Source organism: Lissotriton vulgaris, chromosome 1_1 (genome assembly GCF_964263255.1).
Source record: "Lissotriton vulgaris chromosome 1_1, aLisVul1.2, whole genome shotgun sequence".
NCBI lineage: Eukaryota > Metazoa > Chordata > Amphibia > Caudata > Salamandridae > Lissotriton > Lissotriton vulgaris.
Genome location: NC_141685.1, coordinates 1,094,546,529 through 1,094,565,872, shown reverse-complemented (window position 1 = coordinate 1,094,565,872; position 19,344 = coordinate 1,094,546,529). Strand labels below are relative to the sequence as shown.

The following is a 19,344-nucleotide window of genomic DNA, read 5'->3' as shown; positions in this document are numbered from 1 at the left end:
CTATTGCCATTATAAATTACAATAACTTTTATGTAAGTATTATTTGAATAAATTAAAAGCCATTGTTATTTGTAATACCAATACATCTAAGTCACGTAAATACAAATCATGTTGCATTACAAATGCTATAGGTGTCACATTTGCAAAAGTTAAAAGTATTGGCATTGTAAATGACAAAGCTATTAATTTTGCTATTTTCAAAACCAACACATAAATTCAAAATTTGCCATTTACAATACCAATAGCTCAAACTTTCCTAATGCGTGACCTATTGCATTGCAAATGCTTGTTATTCAAGTGTGCCAGTTAATAAGACAAATCAGCCCTTTCGAGGGGACAGAGGGTCAGGAGATAAAAAACAGGCTTGCTGGCAGTTCAATAAGAACAAGTGCAACAGGGGCACTGCATGCAACTTTAAGCATTTGTGTTCCTTCTGTGGTATGCAAGGACACTCAGAGGAAGTGCTACAAAAAGGTGGGGAGGCCAAATGAGCAGCCTACACATACCCAACCCCAGGGCAAGGGACACAACGCTCAAGCACCCTAGAAACTTACCCACTCCCATCCAGTTGCATGTCCTGACACACCTCCTTAGTAAATATGACAAGATACAAGAGGCTCAGTTTTTACACCTTGGTTTTAAATTTTGCTTTCGCATCCCGTCCGTGACTGCCCCTTCCACGACCCCGCCACGCAACCAACGCTCAGTCCTGCAAAATCCAGAGGTGACTAGACAAAAGATCATGAAGGAAGTAGCTTTGGGGAGGGTGGCGGGCCCCTTCCAACAGTTCATATATAAACGGGCTGCACACCTCTGCTTTTAACAACTATCTCCAAATTTTTAAACTCCGAACATTTTAACCGTTGCGTGCTCCTTGGCGTCGTGCCATGCCCACACTGCACGTGTAAAACTTAACAACAACACATTTAGGTGCAACTTTCTGCCCCTAGCCATTGGCACAGCATTTTCGTTTGCATTTGCATCATTTTCTTTCACCATGTAACTTTCTCCACAATTTTTTCGACAAATGTTTTGCAACCTTCTTTTTGCTTGAATTTAATCCTTTCATGCTTGTAAACATTCTCATCCTCATGCAAGGAACCACCATTTTCCAGGTTTCTAATGCTCATGTTTGGCCATCCGAGCCTTCCATCAAGAACACGACTAAAGCCATATTCATCAGTAGCAGTTTATTTAATATCCAATGCATTTCAGGCCTCTAGGGCCCTTCATCAGGGAAAACTGAAAACGACAATTAAACATACTTTTATTATCCATCCGCCATTACGTGCACACATAAAACAGCTGATTAAAATAGTTTATCTTTTATAAATCTCACCAACCCTTTGAATAATAATTGTAAATGCATGCGTTATCAAAACCTCCCCTTGGTGTCTCAACCGTACTACAGCTCATCTCTCAACAAATAACAATCATATCTTCCTGACACTCGGTAATTAATGACCATACTATGACCCCCACTGCTTGAAAGTCCCCTTTCATTTTTTAACAAAAAAGTTTCGTGATTATTTTTATTTTAGCCCCTATTTCTCATAAATACGATGCTCTCTTCCTTCCACCCGGAAACTATAATCTGTTTGTCTTTCATCAAAAAAGCACATCTCCCATTTTTTAAAATTTCATACAAGTTTATCGTACCTGCTTCCAAACAGACGCCTCTCTTTCCCTTTCCGAACTCCTGTCTTTTAAACAGTCACTTCAGCCCCTCCTATCAAGCAGCCCTTCCCCCTCCGCCTGTGCCCTTATTCTTCCCTGAAACACTCTACTTCCCATAATGCATTTGAAATAACTCATAGTAAAATACAAATTGGTTGCGTGACGATTTTTCAAGTCCAAATACTTTTAAACAAATGACGGTGTGTAAAGCATATGCTCAGTCCCAAGTTCATTGCAGCAACTGCCACGTTCCTCTGACCCATAATAAATAAACTTGTCGTGTGAATTTAGATGTTCCGCCTTGCATGTGGGGAAAACGACATTTCTTTCTACATAGTACTTTTGTTGCTCAATTTTTTATTGGGTGCTAACCCAAAAGGGGCATAATTCTGAAAACATCATATATAAACGGGCTGCACACCTCTGCTTTTAACAACTATCTCCAAATTTTTTAACTCCGAACATTACCCCCCAGGATATAGCGGCATGGATTCGCAAATTTAGCGGCACAAATATGTAAATTTAGCGGCATTTTAGCGGCACTTTATTTTACTCATAAGCATTCATTTTCAGCCTTAAATCAATGGAAACTGTTTTAGCAGAGTATTTCACTTTGATTAGGCAATCTGGAATATGGAATAGAGGAAGCAACCCACAGGTTAAGGCTGTTATCCCTTGGTATTGCAATTCTTCATCTGCCAGTTGGGCTAAACGGAAGTGTGAGGTCTAAAATTTTGTGACACATTTTATGATGTCAATGCCGGTGAGGTCTTGGGTCTTGATGCCACTTCCTGTGATGCGACGTGCCATGTCGCGCTTAATGATATCACTGAATGTGATATCACGGGCTATGCTGCCTAACTTGGTTAGACTCCCCCACTTCTGTTTTTTAGGACCTATGCCCTCCTAAGAAGTGAAATAAAGACAAAACATGACAACAGGCCTCCTCCATCCGTGTACCCAGAATCGGGGAGAACATCCCTGTCTCCATCAGGGCCGCCCCAGCGCGGATGCAATGCAGGGATTGAGTGACAGGCACTCACCCACACCTGACCCCCCCTGCATGTCTGGTTTCTGCCCCAAAGCTCTCCTGCCTCTGAAGTCATGGCTCCTGCCTGGGATCGGAGGGGCAGGCGCAGAGTACAAATGATGTGGAAATGAGTCCTGTTCCTAGGGAGGGCCGTGCCAGGGCTTAGAAGCCCCGCTGCAAGTCTAGACTGCGGACGGGGCCCCCCGTGCAACTCACGACACCCACAACGAGGCGCTTCACAGGTCGTAACCAGGAGGCCCGGCCTGGAAAGGATAAAAAGAATGCGGCCCCCCCCCCTTCCAGCCATAAAAGAAAAATATGCCCCTAATGGGAGGACCCAGGGGGTTGGCTTCTCGTGCAATGACACACACCGACCCCAAAACCACTGCAAGCCCCTGACACCTGCCAGCCTCAGAATTACTGGAGGGTCTGTCTAGCATACACTCACTCTTGACACAGCAGTCCTACTAGGTCTCCAGCTTCCCCCTGACTTTTTCAGTAGTATTATTGCTACATGCCTGTCCCGGGTCCATCCTGTGTTTCTATTTCACTGCCTACTGGTGACAGATTGACACCAAATTGTCCTCCGTTTTTGCCTGCTATCCAAGTAGCTTTGCTGCCCTGCGCAGTCCTCAGCTTTCTGAAAAACTTTTACTAGTTTTGACACATCTTTTCACTTGGGAGCTTGATCTAAGCCTGACGACTTTAGTGGGGTCAAGCAGCCGACTCTTGTGAGCTGATCCTTTCTATGGGTTGGGATTCGAGTGCATGCCCTGGAATTGGTTGAATAGAGGCCTGGAGTGAGGAGGAAACATGGGCACTCCCTGCCTCCTCTCTTTTTGAAAGTCTTCTGAAAGAGAGTTGGACTACATGGCCCTCTTTAATAACAGGAATTCAAGATGATGGTCCTCCGTGAATAAAGGGAAGCCCCGTGCCTGAGACAAAATCTACAAACTCCTTTAGAAGGACATCTGTGAATCAGTGGGTTTTAAATGTAATCAAAATCCTATGGCTCCACCTTGAAACCAGACACAACTGCCTTTTACACAGCCTCAGCAAAGGCTTCAGAAATTACTACCAAATGAGTGAGCCGTCTAAGTTTCCTTGCGGAGCTCGCGCTGCACGGATCATCCTCCAGGCCTCCCCACGGCTCCAGATACGGTGAAAGCAACTCTGCAGCGGCAGGAAGATGTCCGACTTTGATCTATCCGATGCAGTGCCTGGAGGAACAGCACCTACTGTGCAAGGGACCAACCCACAGCAACCTCCTAACTGTTCTCCAAATCCTTGGGGGCAGTGCCCAGGGGCCCCTGGAGCATACCCAGGGGCACCTGGAGCTTGGCAGCCATACCCAGGGGCACCTGCAGCCGGGCAGCAATACCCAGGGGCACCTGGAGCCGGGCAGCCATACCCAGGGGCACCTGGAGCCGGGCAGCCTTACCCAGGGGCACCTGGTGATGGATGCCAATTCCCTGGAGCGCCTGGTGGCGGGATGACATTTGCTCTATTTCCTGGTGCAGGACAGTCTTTCCCGGGATTTTCTGGTCCTACACCAGCACCAACTGGACCAAGTGCCCCTCAACCAGGTGTTCCAGGTGGGCCTACGCCACAGTCTGGGCCTGCAGCACCACTGAAAATACCATTTGACTTGCCACTGCCATCAGGAACAATGCCACGTTTTTTAATTACTTGTAATGGTGCAGTAAATAAGAACACTCGCAGGTTCACCTTTGATTTTAAAAGACAAAACGACATTGCTTTTCACTTCAATGTTCGCTTTGATGAATCCCTTAAAGTTATTGTGCGTAACTCCCTGATAAAATATCGCTGGGGATCCGAAGAAAGACAAGCTCCCAAGTTTCCATTTGAATGCGGCAAACCAATCCAGATCCAGTTTTTGTGTGAGGCAGATAGTTTGAAAGTGGCCGTCAATGGTGAACATCTGTTGCAGTTCAAACACCGCGTGACAGAACTAAATCAAATTAGAGTTCTTTCAGTCTATGGAGACGTCACTTTGACGAGTGTTATGCCTACCATGGTATAGAATATTGAATTATTTGTTGACGAGTGTTATGCCTACCATGGTATAAAATATTGGATTATTTGTTTAATCTTTCACAAGTGATTTCTTGAATGTTTGAAACTGTAACATCGTAAACTTTTTATACTAGAAAATGTATATTGTTCATCTACTTGCTCCTGCTCCATTGTAATTCTTTATCACAACTTCTGTAACTCAGTGAAAATTGATTCTATATTTCTGAAGTAAAATAAATGGTTGTCTGCTCGAAATTTGTACATAGCAGCACAAATAAAAGTGTTTACTGCTGAGACAAGAAGAAACTACTACCAAATGACGCCCACAATAAAGGCACTCGACTCGTTCTTCTTGCCAGCGCGCAAAATGAAGACGCGCTACAAAGCTAAAACATAAGGCAACAAGCCTCCATTTATACATCCAGAATCTAAAACGACATCCCTATATCCATCAGGACCCCTCCCCCAACCCTTTTGCCCATTGGAAAAGAGGTGAAGATATTACTCTTTACAGAACACTATATAATGGCCCTTTCCCTTTTTGTCACCTGCCAGAGCCGAGGATAACAGGCGGGGGAGTGAAAAACAAAGCCTCATTAACAAGTGAAAGGTCTTTTAATGACCTGCGAAGTACTCAGTGCGGCTGGCAGCTCAAAAATGGACTGTGTGTGTGTGTCCCGGGAAGCTGCTGACACACACAAGTGGGGGGGGGGGGAGGGGGGGCGTCGCACAGCCAATAAAAGGCATTGTTTGTTTTGCTGTCTCCCGGTAGAGACACTTTTTTGTAAATATCGCGGCCAATATGGTTATTATCACGGCCATCGTGGTAATTTGCCGATTTCGCAATTTTTTCGTGAATCGCGAAATCGCGATAAACTGGAGGGTCTGGTTAATAGCAACATCTGATATTGAGGCTGCCTTTCGCCTCCTCCCAGTCCATCCAGATGACACCAGCCTTCTGGGTTTCTCCTTTGAAGGAGAATTATTCATTGATCTCTGCATGCCAATGGGTTGCTCTATCGCATGTGCTGTGTTTGAGACTTTCAGCAGGTTTCTGGAATGGGCAGTGCAACAACTCTTAACATCAGCTGAGGTGGTACACTATCTAGATGACTTTCTGTTTGTAGGACCACAGGGTTCACAGGCTTGCAGGAAGGCCCTGCTGGGCTTCCAGCGTCTGGCAAAAATACTGGGGGTACCCTTAGCTGAAGAAAAGACTGAGGGGCCAGCAACACTGTTGACTTTCTTAGGCATTGAAATTGACACCATGGAGGTAGTATGCAGACTCCCCCAAGAGAGGTATCAGCCTTTGGGGCCACCATAGAGGCCTGTTTGTCAGCACGCAAGGTGACTCTTCACCAACTACGATTCCTGGTGGGGCAACTTAATTTTGCACTCAGGGTGATACCAGTGGGCAGGGCCTTCTCTAGAAGCATAGTGCGGGCAACATCTGGCTTGCGGGCCAAGCAACATCATACCAGGCTTTCTGTTGAGGTCAGAAACGACTTAGCCATCTGGAAAGACTTGCTGAAAAGTTTCAATGGAGCAGTAATACGGCAACAACCTAGTCAAGCAAACGTGGAGTTGGAACTGTACACATGGGGTGGCAACCCAGTTGCTGATGCCCTGTCCCATTTTAAGTTGACAGAGTTTCGCGCCCAATGGCCACAAGCAGACAAACAGATGACAAATTTTCCGGTGGGACTATGGAAGCTTGGTGCCCCACAGCCCCTGAGCTGATAACTGCGTCATTGGCCCCCACGACCAAGAGTCAATCAATCAATCAAGGCATTTATAGAGCGCACTACTTACCCAGATGGTCTCAAGGCGCTAGGGGGGGGGGGTGGGGTGCCGCTACTGCTCGAACAGCCAGGTCTTGAGCATCTTCCTGAAGGAGAGGTGGTCTTGGGTCAGGCGGAGGTTGGTAGGGAGGGTGTTCCAGGTCTTGGCGGCCAGGTAGGAGAAGGACCTTCCTCCTGTTGTCGCTCTTCGGATGCGGGGGACGGCGGCGAGAGCCTGGTTGGTCGATCGGAGGTGACGTTTGGGAGCGTAGAAGTTGAGGCGGTTGTTGAGGTAGCTCGGGCCTTGGTCGTGTAGGGCTTTGTGTGCGTGGGTGAGGAGACGGAAGGTGATTCTTTTGTTGACGGGGAGCCAGTGCAGGTCTCTCAGATGTCCAGAGATGTGGCTGCGTCGGGGGATGTCGAGGATGAGTCTGGCTGAGGCGTTCTGGATCCGTTGGAGTCTCTTCTGGAGCTTGGCGGTGGTTCCGGCGTAGAGGGCGTTGCCGTAGTCTAGTCGGCTGGTGACGAGGGCCTGGTGTTCCTGGTCTCGTGGGGATCCACCGGAAGATCTTCCGTAGCATGCGCAGGATGTTGAAGCAGGATGCGGAGACGGCGTTGACATGTCTGGTCATGTAGAGGGAGGAGTCCAGGATGAAGCCCAGGTTGCGTGCGTGGTCTGTCGGTTTGGGTGCTGTGCCCAGGGCGGGGGGCCACCAGGAGTCGTCCCAGGCGGAGGGCGAGGAGCCCAGGATGAGGACTTCCATCTTGTCTGAGTTCAGTTTCAGGCGTCTGGTCGTCATCCACTCGGCTACGTCTTTCATCCCTTCGTGGAGGTTGGTTCTGGCGGCGGCGTGGTTGTTGGTTAGGGAGAGGATCAGCTGGGTGTCGTCGGCGTAGGAGATGATGTTGAGGTTGTGCTGGCGTGCGATGGCCGCAAGGGGGCTCATGTAGACGTTGAAGAGGGTGGGGCTGAGCGAGGAGCCCTGAGGAACACCGCAGATGACTTCCATGGCTGCTGATCTGAACGGTGGTAGGCGGACTCTCTGTGTCCTTCCGGCGAGGAAGGAGATGATCCACTCCAGTGCCTTCTCCTGGATTCCGATGTTGCTGAGGCGCTGCACTAGGGTGCGGTGGCAAACAGTGTCGAACGCCGCGGAGAGGTCAAGGAGGATGAGGGCCGCTGTTTCACCGTTGTCAAGCAGGGCTCGGATGTCATCGGTGGCAGCGATGAGGGCGGTCTCGGTGCTGTGGTTGGCTCGGAAGCCAGACTGTGAGGGGTCGAGGGATCCATTCATCTCGAGGAAGGCGGCCAGCTGCTTGTTGACGGTCTTCTCGATGACTTTGGCTGGGAACGGGAGGAGCGAGATGGGGCGGTAATTCTTGAGTTCGGTGGGGTCCGCTGTTGGTTTCTTTAGTAGAGCGCTGAGTTCGGCGTGCTTCCAGCTCTCCGAGAAGGTGGCGGTGTCGAAGGAGGTGTTTATGATGTCCCGCAGGTGGGGTGCGATGACAGCGTCGGCCTTGTTGAAGACGTGGTGGGGGCAGGGGTCGGTCGGAGATCCGGAGTGGATAGAGTTCATCGTGCAGATGGTGTCTTCTGTGTTGATCTGGGTCCAGGCGCAGAGGGTGGTGGTGGGGGGCGTTGGAGCGGTCGTGGGGAGCGTTGTTTGTGGGCTGAATCTGTTGTGTATGTCAGCGATCTTGTTGTGGAAGAAGGTGGCGAGGGAGTTGCAGAGGTCTTGCGACGGGGTGATGTCGTTGTTTACGGCGTTGGGGTTGGAGAGCTCTTTCACGATGTTGAAGAGTTCCTTGCAGTTGTGTGCGTTGTTGTCCAGTCGGTCCTTGAATGCTGTTTTCTTGGTGGCGCGGATCAGTTGATGGTGCTTCCGGGTGGCGAGCTTGAGGGTGGTCATGTTGTCCGGTGTAGGCTCCCTTCTCCAGGCTTTCTCGAGGGCTCGGCAGTTCTTCTTGGATCTCTTGAGTTCGTCGGTGAACCATGGGGCCTTCTTGCTGCCGGGTCAGCTAGGCGGGGTCCTCAGTGGGGCGAGGTCGTCTGCGCAGTTGCTGATCCACTTCGTGAGGTTGTCGGCGGCTTGGCTAGGGTTCGCTGAGCTGGCGGGAGGGTGCTGGCTCAGGGAAGCGGCGAGCTGGTCTGCTGTGATCTTGTTCCAGTTTCTTCGAGCGACCTGTTGCTGGTGGTGGTGGATCGTGGATCTTCTGAAGGTGAAGTGGACGCAGCTGTGGTCCGTCCAGTGGAGTCCGGTGACGTGGCTGAAGATGATGTCCTTGCTGGATGAGAAGACGGCGTCGAGTGTGTGTCCGGCGAGGTGGGTGGGGGTGGTCACCAGCTGCTTGAGACCGAGGTTGGCGAGGTTGTCAAGCAGGGTGGTGGTGTTGCGGTCGTTGTTGTTCTCCAGGTGGAAGTTGATGTCCCCAAGGAGGATGTAGTCAGCGGAGGGGAGAGCGTGCGGGCAGATGAAGTCGGCGATGTCTTCGCTGAATTGTGTGCGTGGTCCCGGGGGTCGGTAGATGAGGGTGCCTCTGAGGGTGGTTTTGGGGTCCGTGTGGATCTGGAAATGCAGGTTTTCGGCGGTTTTCAGGGTGTCGTCGGTGTTGGTCGTGATGCGGATGGTGTCCCTGTAGATGATGGCGATGCCTCCTCCAGTCTGGTTGCCGCGGTCTCTTCGGGTGATCTTGTAGCCCTCTGGGATGGCGATGGCGATGTCGGGCGCTGAGGAGTCGTTCATCCAGGTTTCCGTGAGGAAGGCGACGTCAGGAGCCGTGGTATCGAGGAGGTTCCAGAGTTCGATGGTGTGTCTGTGGACGGAGCTGGTGTTGAGTAGGATGCACTTGAGGTGGTTGCTGCTGGTGTTCAGCTTGGCGGGTGCTGGTGCGGGGCAGGTTCGGTTGCAGGAGAACTCGCAGGCGTGACAGCTGAAGGGTCAGTGGTTTGTCTCGGGGTGGCTTGGTGGCATCCCGGGATTCGGCCGGTGTTGAGTGCGTTGAGGGTGGCGGCGTCGTACGTCCGGCGAGTGGGCTGGCATCTTCGGGGGCCAGAGGTACTTGCACTGGGCGCGGGCCAGGAGCAGACGGGCGCAGACGGGCTTACCTTTGGCGCACCTTCGGCGCACAATCGGCGCGCCCGCTGCGCGTTACCGCTGCGCGTGCGCACGGTCGCCATTTATGGCGAAGTGCAGGGAGGGAGGGGCAGCTGGGAGGCGGGAGCGGGGAGGAAGGGGGCGTGGCTACACTCCCCGGTGGCGGGAATCGGCAGCGGGGAGCGGGGTGCGGGTGCAGGGGTAGGCTGCATAATGGGGGGGGAAACTAGGGGCAGCACGGGGAAAAAAGTATCAGGGCACAGAAAAACAAACACTACAGCAGGAACAGGCAGGCAGAGGAGCACAACGCGGAGAGAGCAGCAGGCGGGGGGCGTGGCCTGAGGGCGAATCCGAGGGTGGGAAGGCTCTGTGAGGCAGGCTGAATCGGCAGGCGGGGGCACAAGCAGCAGCTGGTGGCCGTGCGGCGCGGGGGTGTCCTACAAGTATGTATGAGAAGTCGTGGCAGTCATATTTGACTATCATTGGAGGAGCGGAGGCAATAGAGAGGTTGTCACCACAAAGTGTCCTTGTTTTCATAGTCTATCAGAAAGAGAGTGTCAAATCACTGCCCATGGTTAGAAGACAACTGTCTGCAGTAGCCTTTTACGCTGGACTAGGGGGTTCAGCAGACCCCACAAAGGACTCAAGAGTCAAAAGAGCGATGAGAGGGTGGAAGCGTCTGGCACCAGGGGTAAAAGACAATAGGAGGCTCATCGATGCTAGCAGACTTGCCAACATCTTGGAAGTACTGCTGCGAATCTGCTTCTCACCTTACGAAACACAATTGTTAAGACTAGCATACTCACTGGCCTTCTTCGGGGCGTTTAGAATTTCAGAGCCTCTTCCGTCTTCAAAGACAGATAAGGAAGGGGGCATACGCCTGGAGGATGTAATTTTGACTGGGGAAGTGCTGCAGGTTAGTGTTTGGAGGTCTAAAACAGACCCTTTGGGTAAGGGGACATGGGTCCAGTTGGGATCAGTTGCAGGGGCCTCATTTTGTCCAGTAACCCTGGCCACCAGTTTTTTTGCAGATTAGACCGGGGGAGTGGACAGCAGAGTGCTATTACATGCTGATGGCATCCCTCTCAAAAGATTTCAGTTCACCAGGATATGCAAGCGTGCATTAATTAGAATGTTTGGGGGTGGAGTCGACAAATTTCTCATCCCACTCGTTCAGCATCCCACTCGTTCCGCAGCCACGACGGCGGCAGCATTGGGCCTCCCCGCGGATACTATTAAGAGGGTGAGGCGATGGAAGTCATCGTGTTTTGAACGATATGTACGCCCCCAATTAGCATGAATCGCCAGACTGTTACTACTCCCCCCCCCGCATCCGCTTATTCTATCTATTTCTAAATTTGATCCAGGTGCCCCAAATCAGAGAACGCAGGTATGCTGGGGCAGCCATTCATTCATATGCACGTGAAGACAGAGTACATAGTGCGAAGGGAATGGAGTGAGAAGATTGAATCAGTCAGTGGCGGAAATCTTTAAAAAGTCTGACATCCCTACCGTCAAGCACAAGCTAATACAGGTGTCAAGGACAGAATTGTATGCGCCGGATGGGGTACACCTGTCCATTGCAGAGATGGAGTTGTTCTTGTATACCATTTTAGGAGCCCTCGAGGTGGAGCTAGAAAACACAGTGGGGGAAGGGCGCGTCCGCCACTGAGCGCCTCGCCCTGTGGCGGTGTCCTGAGCAAGAGAAATGACAGGGATTCCGTTTGGCGGCGGTTGCTTAGCCCCAGAACAGGGCGTGCAGTCTATTGGGGGCTCTGGGCTGGCAGGAGAAGGGGCTGACCTGCTGGTGGCCCTGGACTCTCTGGCCCTACCCAGGAAGCTGGCGCTAGTCATAAGCAGTGGTGAATTTACCTGCAGCTCTGTTGGCTGGTGGGCGGCCAGCACAAAGAGAGCAGGGTATCTTGGTTGTGGCCTGCTGGCACAACCCGAGGCAAAGGACCTTTGGAGAGATAAATGTAAATACAAATGCAAAATGTGTAACCCTGATACCTTCTTTGCGTGTTGTGGTGTAATAAATAAAGCAATAATAAAGTTGGTCAAGAGATTAACAGTAGTGAACCAATGCTGAAATTGGCGGTATCTTAAGTTAATAAAGACTACACTGTGAAGACCAACTACTGTCTCTCATGTTTCACTGGGTCTTAACCCCACACAGGGGCTGCTGGGAGAGGGGAGGTGAATAAGGGGACATGGGTTCAGTTGGGATCAGTTTCAGGGCCTCATTTTGTCCAGTAACCCTGGCCAACAGTTTTTTGCAGATTAGACCGGGGGAGGGGACGGCAGAGTGCTATTACATGCTGATGGCATCCCTCTCACGCGATTTCAGTTCACCATGATATGCAAGCGTGCATTAGAATGTTTGGGGGTGGAGTCGACAAATTTCACATCCCACTCGTTTCCATCAGGGCAGCCACGACGGCGGCAGCATTGGGCCTTCCCGCGGATACTATTAATAGGGTGGGGCGATGGAAGTCATTGTGTTTTGAACTATATGTACGCCCCCAATTAGCATGAATCACCAGACTGTAACTACTCCCCCTGCATCCGCTGATTCTATCTATTTCTAAATTTGATCCAGGTGCCCCGAATCAGAGAACGCAGGTATGCTGGTGCAGCCATTCATTCATACGCACGGGAAGACAGAGTACAAAGTGCGAAGGAAATGGACCATGATTCGGTAGGGGTAGGCAGAGAACTGTTAGCAGATGTACAAAACGACCTGAGGGGCACCCGGGCCAAGGGCATGCCCGTCCCAGAAGGGCTGGTGATTCATTCAGGTGGCAATGATATGATCCCAGAGGGAAGGAGGGGAGTGAAAGAAGTGCTGTTCTCCGCTCTTTCAGTGGTTAGGAACCTGCTATCAAGCACAAAAATACTATGGTCAGACGTGATTCCACGTCAAGTATGGGCGAATGGAGCGCCAGCCAAGGCAGTTAATAAATCAGTGAGAAGATTGAATCAGTCAGTGGCGGAATTCTTAAAAAAGTCTCACATTCGTACCGTCAGGCACAAGCTAATACAGGTGTCAAGGACAGAATTGTATGCGCCAGATGGGGTACACCTGTCCATTGCAGGGATGGAGTTGTTCTTGTATACCATTTTAGGAGCCTTCGAGGTGGAGATAGAAAGCACAGTGGGGGGAGGGGGTGTCCCCCAGTGAGTGCCTCGCCCTGTGACGGTGTCCTGGGCAAGAGAAATGACAGGGATTCCGTTTGGCGGCGGCTGCTTAGCCCCAGAACAGGACGTGAGGTCTTTTGGGGGCTCCGGGCTGGCCGGAGAGGGGGCTGACCTGCTGGTGGCCCTGGACTCTCTGGCCCTATCCAGGAAGCCGGCGCTAGTCATAAGCAGTGGCGAATTTACCTGCGGCTCTGTTGGCCGGTGGGCAGCCAGCACAAAGAGAGCAGGGTATCTTGGTTGTGGCCTGCTGGCACAACCCGAGGCAAAGGACCTGTGGAGAGACAAATGCAAATACAAATGCTAAATGTGTAACCCTGATATCTTCTTTGCGTGTTGTGGAACGTAGTAGGAGCTCTTCCGGGTCATGTGACCCGGAAGTGAAGGGAGCGGGCACCTCGAGGACCCCCGGAAGTGCGTCATGCAAGGTGCGTCGGAAACCCCTAGCTGGCGGGGGGTTTAAAAGGCGAGGGGGAAATAACGACGCCCTCTTTGTCCTCTCGCCATCGGAAGAACGTGATCGGAGCGTGGCAGAAGTTACCCACCAACCCATCCCTAAGGTCAGTGTTTTGATTAGGCGGGGTCCTGGGCAAGAAAAATGACAGGGACTCCGTTTGGCTGCGGCTGCTTATCCCCAGAACAGGGCGTGCAGTCTATTGGGGGCTCCGGGCTGGCAGGAGAGGCGGCTGACCTGCTGGTGGCCCTGGACTCTCTGGCCCTACCCAGGAAGCTGGTTCTAGTCATAAGCAGTGGTGAATTTACCTATGGCACTGATGGCCGGTGGGCGGCCAGCACAAAGAGAGCAGGGTATCTTGGCTCTAGCCTGCTGGCACAACTCGAGGCAAAGGACATGTGGAGAGACAAATGTAAATACAAATGCAAAATGTGTAACCCTGATATCTACTTTGCGTGTTGTGGTGTAATAAATAAAGCAATAATAAAGTTGGTCAAGAGATTAACAGTAGTGAGCCAATGCTGAAATTGGCGGTATCTTAAATTAATAAAGACTACGCTGTGAAGACCAACTACTGTCTCGCGTGTCAAAATCTATAGACATTTGGTTCAATATGTCATGCAGACTTTCACAGTCCAACCAGCAATACTGATTCCACAACATCCCCCCCACCAGGGGAATATAAATAAAATTACATCACAGACTTTGCACTCAGTCGTTGTTAATTTACCCGCAAAACGGGAACAAATTCCATTCTGGATAGCTCAAAAAATTACTCAAATCGAGGCGGAATTTCCTAATACTACCCCTCATGAGAAACACAGAACTCTAACAATCTGTTTACCAATGGGGATCGCACCACACCTGGAGGACTGTGACACTTGGGGTACAGTCTTTGCTGCAATATACACCAAAACACATGGTGTTCCGTCTACGCCGGTAATACCAGACGTCCTGAAACAGATTCAAAATGAATACGGGGCAGAGCCTGCTTTAAATCTAGGTATGAAATTACTGAAAGATTTCAAACAGGTCTCAACAATAATATTAGCTAATATTAAAGGTAAAGCAGCATCCGTGGCGATCCGCCAAAAGTTAAGGGAATTTGATGTAACTGAGCAACCTCAAGAGCTAGCCAGAATAATTGAAAAATCTTATGAAGAATTAGGCAGAGACAGTCTGGGAGAGAAACCAGTTCAACCCCAACTGTCAGAAAGTCCTGAAAAGGACTTTACTAAAAACACTCCTATTAAAAAGAAGCGGGAGAACACTAAACAAACTTCTAAAGAGAAGCATTCTCAATCCCGAGGTAGGTCTCCTCAAAAGGAGCCCTTAGAAAGGAGGTATAACCGCAGGAATAGGGATAATTTGAGAAAACCTGATAGATATCAAGATACTGATACATGTTCCTCTCGTACCTTTCAGACTTTGTCATAGAAATCCGAAAGAAGAGGACGGTCAGAACACTAGGAAGAACGCCTGAAGTCAAAAGACGATCAACACGTTCAGAAAAACAAGAAAACTCAATTCACCCAAAAAAAAAGTAGCAGGTCTAAAAATCAGACATGCTGAGGATCATGAGGACACAACTCAAGAATGGGGAATGGGCTCAGACAATGTTGGACAGCGCAGCAGAAGTCACCATAGCTGGCAAGAACTTGAAGGATCATCTGGAGACAGTGGACTTGAATTAATTCATTCAAGTTGAAACTGCATATACCAGGGTTAGTTGTCCACATAAGTTATTTGAAATAACACTCCGGATGGAGCAGGACATACCAAGAAAAGTGAGAGCACTCTTTTGGGGGTGACTTTCTAAGGGTTATGACATTCTTCTAGCTGAACAAGACTGGCCACCACAATTTGTCAGGGAGTGCCCACATGGCAAAGCCATCATTATGCCAGCCTTCTCCAACCACATTCCAATTCATTTAAAATATACCTATGCCAGGAAATGGGCAGTTGCCCAGGATCCTACATTATATAAAGATCATGTAGGATGGGATGAGGATTCTCCTCACTATAAAACCCAGTTAAAAAATCAACCAACTGCACAAAGGCAGTACCCAGTTAAGCAAGAAGCTAAAAAACAGGTCAGGGAGATATTAGATCAACTTGAGTACCAAGGGGTGATTGAAACATGCACCTTGTCAATGAACAATCCTTTGTTTCCTGTCTCCAAACCAGACAATGCATATCGTCTAGTATTGGATTACAGACACTTAAACTCTTGTAACAAAACCTTTGCAGTACAAAATGCACACAGTGCAGAACTAATGAATAACATTGTACGTAAAAAATATAAAACCACATTAGATATTTCTAACCTATCTTCTGTCAAAACATTGCACCAGAAAGTAGCTATTTGACTGCTTTCTCAATTTTGGGGACACAGCGTCAATTCTGTTGTCTCCCTCAGGGATTCAAGAATAGTCCTGGGTTATTTTCAGCTAGAGTAACAGAGTTACTACAAACCTATGATGATGAGTCATTATCATATGTAAATGACAGGGGGCGTGGCTACCGGCCGAGCATGGTGGACGTGAGCTGAGTCTGCTCTGTCTGCAACCCTACACATAGGCCTATTATCCTGAAATCGCCTGGTCCCACGGATATTCCAACTCCACCATGAAGACACGGGGCGAGCCTGGAGTGTGCGTGACAGTATTTTTCAGACGGACTGGGCTCCTGAGCGTTGATACCGGATATTATCTGCCACAAGGCCTTTCCCAGAGAAGAGCAGCGGCCCACAGCAGGAGGCGGGCCGAATAGAAGATCGCGGAGTAGGCTGGCGGAGGAGTTGCGCACTCCGAAGGGGGCCTGGAAACAGTGGTGGCGCAAGATCTAAAATGGCGGCATTAGGCTCAGCAGCATTGTGTAGGCCTTGAGTGACGAGACCCGGCTCGGAGCAACGCAGAGCGACGCTAACAGAGGTAGCGGTGAGTTGATGGGAGTGAGCACCCCTGAGCTCGGGTCCACGGAGTTTCCTGTGGGGTACCCCTAGAACCCCACAACGCGCAGCTGCAGGCACAGTGAAGATAGAAGAAATCAGGCTGGCTGCGGGGAAGAAAGCGCTGACCCGGGGGAAGCGGTGGACTATCGGCCGCCGCGCACCACGCGGAGAGACTTGCGACAGTGTGCGGGGAGGAACTGCATGCGCCATGCTCTGCGCACAATAACCGCGACAAGCTACGATGCCAACGCGCCCCTCGGGGGCTCCTGAAAGGAGGTGCGAGGCCCCCTTTGTAAGACATAATTTCGCTCGTGCAGTGTCTGCTGCCAGTCCGGATCATTCCGGTGGACACGAAGTGTCACGATTGTGCCATCCTGGGGACAGGAGAGACGGATACCCTGTCAGCGACAAGAAGAGCTACCCTGCGGCCTTAGAGGGAGCGCTGTGCGAGGTGAGATCATGGGGCGCAGGAACAGACAGCAGGACCCAGTGGTAGGCGCCACACTACAATCCACCGACTCTGAGGATCCCCTAGCCTCATCTAACAATGAAGTGATTCCACCGACGGGGGTGACCTCACAGGAAGCCAAGTTGGACTTAATCCTGACGAAAATTAGGGCGTCCAGGGAGGCACTGGAAACGGGTATGGACGCAATGTCCACGGGCTTATCCCTGCTGAAGGCGGACCACAACAAGCTGGCTGAGAAAGTCACTGAACACAAGCTGGCCCTTGATGATCTGATCCCGCAGCAGACGGAACATTCCACACAGCTGGAGGAGCTAGTGCGACAGATCAAGGGTCTACGGGACAGGGTGGACGACGCGGAAGGGCGTTCACGACGCAGCAATGTCCGCATCCTGGGCATTCCGGAGCGCAGTGAGGGGGCAAACCTGACGCAGTTTGTGGAGGACTGGCTTAAGAATGTGGTGGTGCAGATGGGCCTCACATCGCTGTACAGTGTGGAGCGTGCACACAGAGTTCCTCCGAGACCGCCGAGGCCTGGAGCAACCCCGCGCCCCCTGATTGCGCGTCTCCTTCACTACAAGGACAGGGACACGATTCTTAAGGCAGCTAGAGAGAACGGCCCGGTGAAGTACGAAAATAAAATGATATCCCTGTACCTGGACTTCACCCCAGCAGTCCAGAAAGCCAGGTCGACCTTCCTGGGGGTGAAACGCACACTGCGAGACCGCAACCTTAAATATGTCCTCCTCTTTCCGGCGCGACTGAAGATTTTGCATGGACACAAGACTTATTTCTTCGACACCCCGGAGGAGGAGTCGGAATGGATGGAGGTGGCGCTGTCGCCGGTTCCATCACCGGGCCCCCGGACTGAAGCATCTGGAGGCCGCTCTCATCGTCAAACGGATACCATCGAGGGCAACGCGGGCACAGCCCGTGCAGCAACGGATGGACACCTGGACCAGGCGTCGGCTAGACAAGAGTCACACACAGAGGCAACGCTCCTGACGGCGGCGGCTTTGGCTGAACACGATGCCCGAGGTCAACCGGACACGGACCGTCAGTCTGACTCACACAGGCAGTATCGGAATCGGACACTAGCTTACAATTGTTTCCGCGTATTACAGCAGAAATGGCAAACGAATTTTGAATGTCCGTGATGAAGATGTCAATTGGTAATGTATGTATTTGTATATTATGCCATGTGGAGGTGGTCACGTGAGATCCAGGGTATAGGTAGCTAGTAGGGTGAGTAGTGGGAGCTTACTGTAGTACCTATTGGGTGAGTGAAACCGGAGCTGCCCCCCTAGGCGAAGGCACAATAAGTTACCTTGGTACACCCACGTGGGGTGATAGATGTTTGGTCCCCACTGTTTCTGGAGTGAGGGCCTTAAAGTTGGGAAGTTTGGAACAGTACATGCACTTGAAAAGCGTCTCCGAATAGCTGACACACCGGTTGCTCTGGGTCTAACACACATCATATGTCCTCCTGATTATGACAACCCCCAACATATATAAACTCTGCACCTGGAATGTGTGCGGAATGGGGTTGGTGCACAAGCAGCATAGAATACTGGCACAGCCGAACAGAAGGCGGGTCACCATAGCTTGCCTGCAAGAAACCCATCTAATTGGGGCAGAAAGCTCTAAGTTACAGCGGAAACGGAGGGGTCAATTCTTTGCCACTGCCTACTCAGCCTTCTCTCGAGGGGCGGCTATATGGATAAAAAAGTCTGTACCCTTTAAGTTGTTGGAGCAGCGGGTGGATAAGGAGGGGCGTTACATCTTTGTACGTGGGCTGTTAGATAGCTCCTTAGTGGTGCTGGGCTGCGTCTACGCCCCCAACACCGATCAGACAAAGTTCCTTACCACACTGAGCGGTACACTGTCAGACTGGTCGGATCACGATTGGATAATTGGAGGAGATTATAATGCGGTGCTGGACTTGTCTCTGGACAGGTCGCACCCCCCATTACACTCAGCTGATAGCAAAAAGCAGGCAGAAGCGCTGGCGCACTGGGCAGATAGCTGGGATATGGCGGACGCGTGGAGGCTCAAGCACTCACATCACAGAGAGTATACGTTCTATTCCCCACCACACAAACTACATACCAGGATTGACCGTTTTTTCTGCTCCAACACAATTCTAGGGTCCATCGAGTCCAACATATGGGTAATACGCTCTCTGACCACAACCCGATAGAACTAACGCTGCAGTGGGGGAGAATCCCATCTCCGATACCAACTTGGCGTTTACAGCCAGAGGTGCTGGAGGATCAGGTTTTTAGGTCTACACTAGCAGACGCCATCACTAAGTTCTTTCAGGACAACACGAATACAGCTAGCTCCAGACAAGTAGAATGGGACGCCTTCAAGGTGACCATACGCGGAGTGGCAATGGGCACAAAAGTGGGTATTAGACAGGATGTGCTTCGAAAGCTTACAGAGGTAAAGGGCAGGCTAGCGATGTTAGAGAATGAGGCAGCGGGCACAAACGAATAACTCACTCAACTCCAGGAGGCACACGTCCAACACGCAGAATTGCTTGAAGAGCTAAGGGTGATTGATTATAGGAATACACGTCCAGGCAACACACGCAGGCTGATAGGTCGGGACCACTACTAGCACGGACGGTACGTAATGCCCCTATGAGCACCCC

The 19,344-nt window shown here is 50.8% G+C and overlaps 2 protein-coding genes across 2 annotated transcripts in view; both read left to right on the top strand.

The window, feature by feature from the left end:
- The window catches only part of MEI1 (meiotic double-stranded break formation protein 1), a 3,731,473-nt gene that overhangs the window by 91,140 nt on the left and 3,620,989 nt on the right, over nucleotides 1–19,344 (top strand). The gene's annotated exons all lie outside the window — the stretch shown is intronic.
- Nucleotides 3,796–4,999, top strand: LOC147748652 (galectin-3-like). The gene has a single exon (XM_086963483.1). It carries the CDS (start codon nucleotides 3,897–3,899, stop codon nucleotides 4,749–4,751), a length of 855 nt encoding a protein of 284 aa, XP_086819609.1. The 5' UTR covers nucleotides 3,796–3,896; the 3' UTR covers nucleotides 4,752–4,999.